This window comes from Alexandromys fortis, unplaced genomic scaffold (genome assembly GCF_014885135.2).
Source record: "Alexandromys fortis isolate MF-2015 unplaced genomic scaffold, M_Fortis_MF-2015_v1.1 scaffold_24, whole genome shotgun sequence".
Lineage (NCBI taxonomy): Eukaryota > Metazoa > Chordata > Mammalia > Rodentia > Cricetidae > Alexandromys > Alexandromys fortis.
The window spans coordinates 14,354,435-14,367,519 of record NW_026067906.1 but is presented as its reverse complement, the minus strand read 5'-3'; the positions used below and the strand labels follow the sequence as shown (position 1 = coordinate 14,367,519).

At 43.8% G+C, this 13,085-nt stretch overlaps 1 protein-coding gene across 1 annotated transcript in view; it reads left to right on the top strand.

Moving 5' to 3' along the window:
• Positions 1–6,680: 6,680 nt before the first annotated feature.
• The window catches only part of Trhde (thyrotropin releasing hormone degrading enzyme), a 357,366-nt gene continuing 350,961 nt past the window's right edge, over positions 6,681–13,085 (top strand). The window contains exon 1 of the mRNA XM_050135614.1: positions 6,681–7,684. Coding sequence (XP_049991571.1) covers positions 6,774–7,684 — 911 coding nt within the window. The 5' untranslated portion in view covers positions 6,681–6,773. The remainder of the gene's footprint in view (positions 7,685–13,085) is intronic.

Here is a 13,085-nt window from a genome sequence, read left to right as displayed (position 1 = left end):
CTGAACACACAGAGAGAGAGAAAAGAAGGCATTACACTGGCATAGTCTTCATATGTAAATGGTAAAGTTAAAGAATCGAGAATCCATGTAGTGGGATTGCCATCTGTGGCATGGGCAAGACTAAGTGTTTTCTAGCTTGTATCTTTGAATTTATGGGAAAATATTGCGCCAGGAAAGTGTGCTGTTTTCACTTCATGATAAAAAGATGCACAGGATAATAATCATATATGTCATGATACATCTCTCCCCCTAATTTCAAAGAAGTTCAGTGAGGTTTGAAAATTAAGCGATGTTAATTTTCATCACTATTATATATGTACACACACACACACACACACACACACACACACACACACACACACACACGATCTTTGGCCAGAATTTTGATTCAACAAACCTATATACTATAGTTTATGCTATTTAAAGTAGGAAATCGCTGTAGTTAAGAGTTAGCTTAAAAAACTCAAACACAGGTATATGACTCAAATAGCAGTGATATTTACATATGGAGATTGCATATGGAGAAAACCACGATCACATTCTAAGTCCTCTTTATCAACTCCTTTACAGTGAAGACTTGCTACTCAGTTTGAAAAGACAAGGTGTTCACCTTGCTTAAAGAGCTATACAGATAAAGAGTTAAATACCCAGTGAGGGTCAGTCTGTGATCAGGGAAGGATTTAAACAGATAAATAAGATGTCTGATTAAATTAAAGAAGAGGGGATAAATTATTTAAAGAACTGCATGTGTGACATAGAAGGTGCAGGTGGGAGAGATAAATCAGGCCATTTGATATCTTTATGTGACTTTGCATTGTTACCCTTGGAAGCGTGTCTTTGAAGCAGATACTGTTGGGTTTGAAAGAAGTCAGGCACCATTTGAGTCACACGATTTTGAGCTGGACTGTAAATCTAGGTTAAGGATATATATTCAATGTATTCACATGTTAAGATTTCGAAGATATGAACCACTTGCTTGTTGTGAAAACAAATTCTAGTCAACACCTCCACCGCTTTGTCTTCCCCGCCCCCTTTCTCTCGTTAAGTCATAAAATGACTAAGTTGCTCAGGGTAACTTTGTATTATAATTTATCTATTTTATTTCATTTAGCAAGCACTCTAATAACATAAGTCATAAGCAGAAACAGTCTGCTTCCATAGGCCTAGAGAACAAGATCGACTGGTCCTGTTCTAAGGTCTCTACTATGGGGCCTAACACTGACCTCATAATTTATGTAACAAACTAACAAATATCAGTTACACACCTGGATAGTTTACTTTGGCTTACCTTACTGAAACAGAATGCCACTGTGTTAAACGTGAAGGTAATGGTGGAACACTGCTTGGTTTTGAATTCCAACTCTGACATTTACTAATTAAATGATTCTGTCCTCAGATGTTTAGTCGGTCTGAGCCTCAGTTTCCTTATTTTCCAAATGGAAGAAGCAACAGCATTGTCTCTGTGGTGTCTGTTTTCATGATTACATGAGCTAGGATAAAGCGCTTAAACAGGTAACAAGGAACAAAGCTATTAATAGCTATATTATTGTGATTATTATTATTATTACTTTGCCTCCCTTATGTACCGAAAAGCAAGCATTTGAGAAACTTAAGGAACAAAGCTATTAATAGCTATATTATTGTGATTGTTATTATTATTATTACTTTGCCTCCCTTATGTACCGAAAAGCAAGCATTTGAGAAACTTATATCCTGAGTGTCTACTGCATTTGTAAATTTGCTAGTCTATTTCTTCATCCACTGGACAAATTGAGTAGCTCAACGGAAAAAAAAATCTCTAGAAAGTTAACCGATTTCTATTCTGTTTGTAGACTTGGGTATATATTATCTTTGCAGCTCTCATGAATACACTATAAACATTTCCATGATACATACTTTGGTTTTTATGGAGCTTTCTTATAGAGATCATAAACCAAAAAGCCCGGAGTGAACACTGAAGAGTTTAAACCCAGCAGTAGAAACCCCCAAAGTAAAACAGAACTTCTTTGAATTCTTCCTACTCTCGCCTCTGCATACAACGCCGAATTCTGGAACTGGGAATTTCATCATAGATTACAGCCATCCTTTTTCTTATATTTGCCATCGAGAGGGGTTCCTTTTGTGCTGAGAGTTATTCTGTTTTCCCTTCAGCATAAGTGGAAGACTTCCCTAGGACTTATAATGTGTGCTAATATATTGGTACTTTAGGTATTTTATTTTTTTAAAGCTTCAGCAATTCTCATGTGGTTAAAATACCATATGCAGACTCGGATGCCATTTTCATTCTGGCTAATCCCTTTAAATATCGAAGTCAAACCACTGGCAGTTAAATTAAGGTTTTAATTTTAGTTGGCAAACTGTATGCTTCGTGAAATATCGCTATGTTTTTGAAAAGTTCTAGCTTTTATCTTCAAGATCTTGAGGAATGTTCAATGAGAAAAGGTGACTCTTTTTGGTATGAAACTAGAAAAGTCTGAGGTCAGATGTTATGAAAATTTTAGATTGTGTGATGTAAAATTGTGAACAGCTTTGATACAATGTGGATTTGCACAATTTTATTTTTCATCGAATTATCACATTTTGGATTTCAAAAATGCTGTTTTTCTGTTGCCACATGGAGGCACCACTTCAGCTGATCCGCAGAGATTTCTGACTTCCATTGTCAGCAAGGGCCTGCAACTGTGTAAAGCTTCCAGAAACTTACTTTGTCCTGAGCCCACCCGTCCTTTTATTTGCCTGAATAACCATTTGGTTTGTGTACTGTCTCCTACATTTTAGCAAGTATGGTGTTTTTATAAAGTCATTTTACTCCCTAAGGTTTTGGATAGAGTTTTATGTTGTTTTTGTGTGTGTGTGTCTGTGTGTGTGTGTGTGTGTGTGTGTGTAGACCAGAGGTTAACTTCCGGTGTTGTTCTTCAGACTGAGTTCATCTGTCGGTATGCTCTTTTTTTTTTTTTATTTGTTTGTTTTGTTTTGTAAGACAGTGTCTCTCATTACCCCAAAATTGTCAAGTAGGCCAGAGAGGCCCTGGATGCCCTCATCTCTGCTGTCTGTCTTAGCATTTTAATTACAAGTAGGCACTACTATATGCCCAGCTAACATAGTCCTGGGAGCCCACCTCAGGTCTTCATAATTGCAAAGTAGGCACTTTATTGATTGAGCTTGTCTCCCCAGCTCAATTTTTTTTTTGCCTTTTATGAAGGATACTCAAAACCTCTAGACAGTTTGAGAGCCATGAGATGTCCAAGGCTACCTCCTCACACTCTGTGGTGTTATTAACACATCAAGAAACGGAGTTGATGAAGTAAGTGGGCTAGGATAATACAAAGTGGGGAAGGTTGAGTAGGGGCTTAGATGTTTCTTCTGAGCCAAGCAGTGTTGGGACATGAAGGCACTAACCACCCTTTCAGAGCTGAGTGTACAAGGTTATAGCATGTGGGAGTCAAACCTTTCTCTAATCAAGGGACTTCAACACTAAGGGCAACGTTTGAACCAAGTATTAGTGGTTGATTCCTTCAATACTCCCCTTAGGTACACAGCCTGAAACTTTGCCTCTTCCTTTTTGTTTTTGGTGTGAAGTAGAAGGAACATTTTCCGTGGAAATAATCCAAGAATGTAACCTGTCAACCCTTATTTCTCAGATTCCATAAACTTTCATAAATTACAAAAGAAAAACAATTGCCATTGCTTTAACAAAAGAGGAAGAAGTATTTACTTGTTCGATCTTTGATACTGAGTTTATTGAGTAAAAAAAAACTGCATTAAACAGGAATCAATGAGCTAATAAGTTGTGCCCACTTTATGTTAATAAACTTGAATTTGCTTCACTTGTATCTCAGAAACAATCCATTTGCTAATTTAATCAGTCAGGAGAAACTTTTTCTAATTGGTAAGCAATTTCTTTTAATTGCAAAGTGTTTGAGAGTTACCTTGCAGTAATTTTTCACAAGTACATAGACATTGATAAGGTACATGAATAGTAATAGCCTTTTTGGAGTATTCATGACTAACATCATATTAGAGAGACCCCTTGGACAGTTGACTCTTTCTGAGGCGGTGGTTCTTAGACTCCCAGGGGACATTCTAGAAGCTGCTTGTAATCTCTGTCCCTTAGGCAGGTAATCCTGAGTGACTAGATTAGATTCCTGAAGGGCAGAGGAATATGGTGACCTCTTTGAGGGTCAGGTGCTCTTTTGGCTTGCTAAACTGTATTTCCTACTTCTGGGGAAACAATCTAACCCCTAAAGCCCCAACTCCTAAACTGCACAATAGCCAGATACAAATGAAAAAAGCAAGAACAAAGATGCTTAGAAACAGCAGAAAAAAGAAACTGGAACAGAATGTGGCATTTCCCTTGGTCTGTTACTGACGGCCCACATACAACATGCTTAAAAATACCCACCCTGGCACCTATTTCCACCATCAGTTATGATGATGCAAGTGGACACTTAGAATACGGGGTATTCAGCAAGCACTCCATCTAGGGATAGAGGGAAAAGAGCTTCCTCAAGCAAGGCTGTACTCTCTGTGGCTGCCAGATTAAAGTTCATTGTTGTATAATTGGGCTCCTTTTACTGAATACGTTTTGAAATAGTATTTTAACTTTTCTCCAGTACCCAAAGCCAATAACATTTCTCTATCTATCTATCTATCTATCTATCTATCTATCTATCTATCTATCTATCTATCTATATATGTGTGTGTGTGTGTGTATGTATGTATGTATGTATGTAAAATAATGGGTTTAAAGAGACAAAAGAAACGTTTAAAGAGGAATTTCTTCATTTTCTATTGACTGAGCCATATACTTTGTTAAAAATCAGAGAGGACTAACTGTCACCTTCCAGATGGCGGTCTTCTGAGCATTGTTCGTGTTCCAACTTTTTAGACACATTTTGAAGTTTGCATAGCACACGTCTCAACTCTAATGCAGAACTCCAACAAACTCACGAGAGTCCGAAGCCAGTCAGCAAGCTACGAACTTTGACTTTGATAATGCTTGTCGCCAGTACACACGGGGATTCATAACTGCCTTAATGAAGTTTAAACAGTTTTCACGATAATACAGGGGAGTTGCAGAAAGTAATCGTGGCGAGGTGAAGTGACAAATTGACCCATCATGGAAATACATTTACCCACTGTTCTAGTAAAATCCAGTCATGGAGCCTCCACCCCCCAGTTTTGCCTTACACTTGTTTTTTGAATGTTGTATTGTAGGCATTCATTTTTTTTTTTCAATCCTTTTCCCAATCTAAAAATAAAATGTATCCCACGGGGACTCTGTATCCTTTCTTTGGTCTTTTACTTATGTAGGACTTTTCATTGCCAGCCATTATGTCAGTACTTCACACCTGGCCACACTACACCATGATAATATATGCAGCCAGGCTTTGGAGAATTTATTTCAATTTACATACAATCCCCCAAATCCTCTGGCGAGCTTGATGTGTGATCTGACACTGCCTAGTCTCTCCAGCAGGCTCTTAATGCTAATAGCCCAAGGCTCCAGCGGTACCTCTGGGGAGCCGCAGTGGGGCTAAGGAGTCGGAAGAGGGGTGACTGCCGGGCTTGTTGCGCTGTAGATTTACAATGTACTCTTGCAGGCAGCTCAGCAGCCCTGTCTGTGGCTGTGGGTGTCTGGTGTGACAGAGCGGAGAAAAGCGCTCTAATCTCCCAGCGCCTGCCTCTGCCGCTCCACCTCTCCCCTCCCTCCCGCTTTCCCAGCCTTCTCGCTTGCTCCCTCAGTCGCTCTCTCCTTTCTCAGGGAGTTTCAGTCCCTGAATGCAGCTGGAGTAGCCTTGGCAATCTAGACCCGGAACCCGTGTACACACACACATACACGTACACGCGCGCACACACGCGCGCACACATGCACACGCGCTGGCACACACGCACTTCGGTTCTCCCCCCCCCCCCCCCGGGGACGCAGCTGAGACCTTTATCTACCTGAAGTGGATGCCCCGGCGGGACACTTCTTCACTTGTCTTCTCCAGAGGGCACAGGCATATCGGAACGCGGGAGGCTCTCTGTCCAGTCTGCAACCTCACGCCTTTTACCGCCGCTGCCGCTTAAAGTGTCCAGGGTGGAGAAGGCTTCTCCAGGACGGATGCTCCGCGGCCGTGGGACTTCCTCCAGCTGGCTCACTCCAGTCTTTCCCTCGGTCCTCTGTTCCATCCTTTCCCCTCCCGCTGCGGGGTGGATGGCTCAGGCTCCTCCCGGGCTGCAACCGCCGCAACTGTCTTTGCGAGCACATCCCACCCAGAAGACCGAACACTGCCGGAGTGCCCGGAGCTGGGCGAAACCCTAACTTGCCTGCCTGCTCGGTCGCTCTCCCTAAGATTCTCCGTCCTCCGGGCCGAGGACGGGTGCGAGAGCTGCCGCAACCAGCCTGGGAGAGTGCTGCGCCGGTGAGGACGCAAGAGCCGCAGGCGCACAGGGGCGGGGGCAGCCTGTGCCCGAGCGCCCAGTGCCAGCCCGACGAGTAGCGCGCACCCTGCGAGCGACAAGCTCCCCAAGTTGGGCGCGTCCCAGAGCTGGTTGCCCCGCGATTCGCAGCTGGTGTCCGGAGAGAGGCGGGGCTGCTGGGGGTCGTCGCGGCTGTCGCCAGCCACCAGAGCTTTTCTCTAGAGAACCCGGGCTGGCCTCCCTAGGGTCCCAGCCGGCGTTGCGCCCTCCGCCCGCGTGCGCTCTCCGATGACTGCGCTGGCGGTGGCCCGGGTGGCCCGCCCGCTGGGGGTGTCGGAGGGGGCGGGGGAAGAGGAGGAGGCGGTGTGATGATGGCCCTGGACGGCGAGAGGGGGGAGCAAGAGGAGGAGAAGAAAAAGAAGAAGAAGAAAAAGAAGAGGAAGAAGAAGGAGGAGGAGGGGGCCGAGAAGAGCAGCTCACCCTTTGCAGCTACCATGGGAGAAGACGACGCCGCGCTCCGGGCAAGCGGCAGGGGGCTCTCGGACCCGTGGGCTGACTCGGTGGGAGTGAGACCCCGCACCACGGAGCGCCACATCGCGGTACACAAGCGGCTCGTGCTGGCTTTTGCCGTGTCCATCGTGGCACTACTAGCGGTCACCATGCTGGCGGTGCTGCTCAGCCTGCGCTTCGACGAGTGTGGAGCCAGCGCGGCGGTGCCGGGCTCCGACGGTGGCCCCGGGGGCTTCCCGGAGCGCGGCGGCGGCAACGGCAGCCACCCAGGATCCGCCAGGCGCAACCACCACTCTGGTGGGGAATCCTCGCAGCGCGAGACCGGCGAGGTGGACATCCCAGGGACCCCGTCTGCCCTGCCGCCGTCGGAGGAAGAGTCCGAGCAGTGGCAGCCTTGGACACAGTTGCGCCTATCCGGCCACCTCAAACCACTGCACTACAATTTGATGCTCACCGCCTTTATGGAGAACTTCACCTTCTCCGGGGAAGTCAACGTGGAGATCGCGTGCCGGAACGCCACCCGCTACGTGGTGCTGCACGCCTCCCGGGTAGCGGTGGAGAAGGTGCAAGTAGCGGAGGACCGGGCGTTCGGAGCTGTCCCGGTAGCAGGCTTTTTCCTCTACCCACCAACCCAGGTCTTGGTGGTGGTGCTGAATAGAACCCTGGACGCGCAGAGGAATTACAACCTAAAGATTATCTACAATGCCCTGATAGAGAACGAGCTCCTGGGCTTCTTCCGTAGCTCCTATGTGCTCCACGGGGAGAGAAGGTATGGAGGGAGGCGGTGCCCCGCGCTGCCCCACCCCGCCGGGCTGCTCGCACTGCTGAGCGAGCGCAGGCAACCTGGGGTCCCCGTTGGCTTCCAATATCCAGAAACCCCGGGGTTGGGGGAAGGGAGCCAAGGTTAGATGGGATGGTCCTTTGGAACAATAGGGGTCTGTTGCCAAGTCCACAAACTCGGCAATACCGAAAGGTGATGTTTGCTGCCCCTTCCTCTAGTTCGGACCTTGCGGCCTCCTGACTGGTTATCTAAGTGACAAGCTAACAAAACAAAACAAAAAACCACCACCACTACCACCAAAACAAACAAACAAAACAACAACTTCTAGCAGGTAGCAGCTCAACCCAGCTATCAGGTCAGGGCAGACACGCCCCCTCCCCTTGCTCACCTGCCTTGGTTATGAATAGTACCTCGGTACCCCTGGAAGACTCAGAACATAGCCTAAGTTTTGGCTTTGTAAAGTTTTTCCAAATTGAAAGTTGAGATTTGATCACAAAGAGAAGTTCAAGGGAAAGGCAGGACTGGAGCTGGCCTGTGGGACTGCAGTTGTCATGGTCAAAATCAGAGAGAGAGGGACCTCTAAGGCACTGTGGTGTTCCCCAGGGGCTTCTGCCTCCATTTGGTTCCTTAGCTGCTGCCAATGGAAATGACTACACCCAGAAAGGGAGGGAAAGCCAGCAGCCAGTCTCCAGTGCCTTTGCTGACTTTAGATCTGGGTTACATTTCTTAGTTTTTGTGAGGTGTGTGTGTGTGTGTGTGGGGGGGTTCTCTAGAACCAACAGCTTCTGTGTCCAGATCTTCATAGTTCTAATAGCTGTGGTGAAAGTCTGGGGAAAGAATCGAAGTTGACGGTGCTTGGCAATGACTGACAGCTGCAGCAGGCTCTCCCGGTGAACTGTTTTATGAGATCCTTACCGGGTGCACGCTGCTGTCCCTGCTCGCTGTGTTACAGGTGGGAAAACGGAGGCGCAGCAAAGTGGTAGTTTGACTTAGGTCACTAAATGAGACCCAGACAATTCGGCCCCAGAGCTCCCACTTTAAATCCCAACTTGGTGATAATAATAGTCCTACTTTCCAGGATAGGATTGATCAATATGGCCTTGAAAAGCACTTCACCCAAGGTCAGGCCTGCCATATATAGTCCTTCAGAGTTCAAATGAGTGTCCTGAGGTAGTCAGCTTTCGCATATCCTATTGAATGAATGTATGAATCGCTCTTGTTTTCATTGCGTTTAAAATAACTTCAATTAGTTAAATGACTATAGGGCAGATGAACAATCAGAGTGAACTAATAAATGAAATCATTACCTCTAGGTAGACCCATCATTAGTAAGCAATGAGGCAGAGCCTCCTCTTTCCCCCAGTGAGTCTCCTAACATCGGGGACCCCGGGACTCAGAGCAACACAGGGCACCTGAGGTCAAACAGGCTGTCATCAGAGAACCTGAACTTGAACTTTGGTTTGCCCAGCCCTGAACCAAGATGCTTGAGAACTATCAGAAACAGTTAAGGTGGGAGAGGCTGGGAAACTTTCCTTGCAGGGTGGAAGTGCACAAAAGTTTTATCATTTATAGATTGCTGCGAAGTAAGTCCACATAAAACATTCTACGTGTTAGCAGGCGTGTGATGGGTACAACTTCCCGTAAGTCAATACATCATCATTATTGTTAATCAGTTTCTAACACCCAAGATCTGGCATGGGTAGTTCAAACCCTTCACCACCACGTCCTCTAGAACAGATTCCAGATTAAAAATATGTCTAAGCCCACAATGATATGAAATATGCAATAAAGGCATAGAAGGCAGATGTTGCATGTTATGTTTGGAAACACGCTCATCATGTCACTAGAGTTGCACCTTCTCACGAATGCATCTTCCTGTGGTGAAAAAAAAATTGCTCCCTCTCAAATTCTGTATTTTTTTCTTAAGCCATGCCAAGATGTATTTGGCAGAACTCGGCTTGTTTTGGTCAGTGCTTTCAAATTGAGAGGACTCCCAAAACGACCAGATGTTTCCACTTGCCCTGCACCGGATTTCTTGTACCCACAGTCCATGTTTGTATTCAGACTTCCTCCTTCGGTTTCCCCTAAAGCTGTAAATACTTTGGCTGGAAGTTTAACCTGCTACGCACATGTTTTCCAATAGAAATGCAGGATTCAATGTTTGGGATACCCCAGCATGGATTTATTTCTAGATACGATCTTAGAGAAAGTTTTTGCTTTTCCACCTCCAACGGCAAAGTGAATATTATAATTTCCTGGTATTTACGTCTGGAGTGGATAAGGCAAAAGTAATTTAATAATTTCATGAGTATACTGACATTCCATATGTTAGTTTTTGTTGTTCTTGTTACTATAGCTACCTAGAGGATTTAAAGCTGACCAATATTAGGAACTCACCCAAGGTTGGCCTTTTATTCCTAATGATTTTGTACTAAAAAATATTCAATGTAAATTGGCAATTAAAAGCCCAGTTTCTAAAAGGACACAGATGCAAACTTAGAATTTTCATTTGATTAATGATTGTATATCTTGATCTTTAGTTAATCATCATTTTTGCTCATTTAATTGATAGGATAATTTCTGTAATGAAAACAAATAGTTAATCTGTCAACAGGAGTTACACTGAGTAACTCGAAATACTTAGGAGAACCACCCCACAGCTTCCTTGCTTCGCTTAGCCTGGTGGAAGCAGTAGCCCATAACTATCTGATCAGTCTTACATGTTGCCTCCATTCTCAGAGACTCAGGAGAAGAAGGAATTTCCTTCTCATTGGTTTTCTTAAGGAAGAGTCTCAAGTCAAAGGCAAGACTGGCTTGCAGCTCCTGGTCCTCCCACCTTACACTCCTAAGAGATGAGTCTGACCCAGCTGGAAGAAAGATCTTAGGCGAGGGAGGATTAGCCTGTGTGCTGTGCTGTGTACCTTTGACCCGGAAAATTTTATCCTCCACTCCATGTTGGAAAGCACTGCAGTCTGTCCTACAGGGAAGACTGAGTTACCTACACAGTAGACAAACTTCTCAATGAAACCCAAGATTCCTTAATCATGGGTATATCTTCCATTCTTACTTATAACTTCAGCTAGGAGAAAGCCTGTCACTTGTTGAATACTGAAAAATAGCAAGTTACCCTAAAATTAAGGTGTTTTCACACATATAATAAATTATCACCTTTAGTCAGAACATATACTTACTCTTCTCCGAGTAGATTTGCAGCATGCAGCTAAAAAGGGGCGTGTATTTATGTCAGCGTCTCCTATAGGAGAACACACTTGCTTAGAATTAGGCAAAATGTTCATTTACCTGAAGTAATTGCCGCTTTTGGGTAGCCAGATGGCGTGCACACCCATGTTCAAAGTAGGGTACCTTAATTTAGATCCAGATGGTCGGATTGAAGGCGGAAATTTACCCAAAGTAAATGAACATTTTATTCACTTTTGAGAAGGAGACTATTTTTCTTTGACAAACTTTGATTGGGTCTGTAACATGCCAAAGTGACAGAAGACGGAATAAAAACAGACATTCTTTTTCCCATAAAGGATTGTTCAGAGAGAAGTCATGATCTCTGAAAAGATGAGAAAACAACTCCTGTGGTAATCAGAGGGAATCGGGGGCCGTTCTTTTTGCCAAAATCTGTGGAATATGATGGGTTTTCTTTCTTGGTGGCATATACTCCTTTGTGGTTGAACTGTACCCGGTTTGATGGTTGGTAGATTTTGAATTAATAATCAATTATGATAATTAGCAAATGCCAGAAATCCCAGGACATTATTTTGATGTCGAAGAAGCCTCATTTCTCCCACTTACTTTAGCGAGTTTCACGTGAATGAATGGAAGTATATATGACCCTTTCTTCCTCTCTAGAAAAATCCAGAGAATATTTATTTATTTGCTGAGAAACCACTTTTATATACTTTCTTAATAGATTTGGCTCAATGTTTTCCTATCAAACATACATAGCCATTTGGTTAAACTGAGTCCAATACTGGATTTTGGTCATCATTCAAAGTACTGCCCATTAGGCAATAACAATAATAACAAAAGTCCTGGTCATTAAATAATGATTCACTCTAGCAGAAAAATTCTCATGATGGGTGCTCATCTTGTGGCATTTACTTTCACTTATTTATTGTCTTATATTACCATCTCATTTGATCCCCTCGGACAGTGAGAGGTTACCCAGTTCCTTTGAAAATGTTACATTAATTGGAGTGTGTCTTTATGGATTCAATGCAACTTGGGACAGATCCTATCGACTATGGATGTCTCTCAAATGAAAAGGAATCTGTTATTGACTTTCCCAGTATAGACTAGGTTTGTACGATGGATTGCTTCCTTAAACTAACTTTTCCTAATGTATACGTGGATGGGCTTGAGGCAGTGGTACACACAATGGTCTAGTTTTACTGAGGGTTGCTCAATATGGCTATAGGAACAGGGCTCACCACTTCTAGTATGGTTTCAAAGAATAATGCAAAACAATAACGAACAAATACTTACTTTTAAACATAAATGCTCCACAGTCTGTAAAGAAGGCCATCCTTCCTTGTCCCTGTGTTTATGCCACCCCCAGAAACAATTATCCTCGTTGCTATCAATATACCCATTACTGCTATTCTCTTGCCACTATCATATAGTTATTTGTCCTTTGATTTCTTATATGTTCTTTAATATTTCCAGATCTACAGCAATGCCCGCTTTTATTTTATTTTATTTTTATTTTTGTTAGTTCTTCAGAGCTCTCTGTCATCTTTTCATCTTTGGAATGTGGATGCTTCCTCCTGTAGATAGAGTTTGGCTAAGCATAAATGGGTGAAAATTACCCTTCTTGCTATTCCAGACAGTCTTAGAAGATTCCTGAACCAGTACAGATAAATGATGGTAGGGTATTGCAAGGGCCCGGGTGGGGTACAGGGACCAGGCTTCTTGTTCTCCCCTTCTCTAGGCCTTGGCATGCCTGGGAAGTTCCGACTTACAGGGTGCTCTGTTCTCAGTGTGCAGGAAGGGTGTGAGTGAGTCCTCTCTGTGCATATATATATCCAGGATAATGTTTTACTGTAATAGTATAGACCTTTTCTCATGAAAAGTGAATGAATGAATGAATGAATGAATGAATAAATAAATAAATGAGCACCAGTCAGAAGAAGTTAAAAATATCATTAGTTACCTTTTCTTTGCATTATTATATTATTGTTATATTTTGTTGTTCTGCTGGAGAGAAGTATGTATGTATGTATGTATGCTCATATGTATATTTAGTGTGGTTATTCTCCTCAGGTAGGGGACTCCTTAACTTGCTTACTTGACTCTGTGTCTTAATTCTGCTACTGACTGCTTTGGGGATCTTGGTCAGTTTCCCACTGTTTCTTGTTTGGGGTCCCCCTCTGGAAAA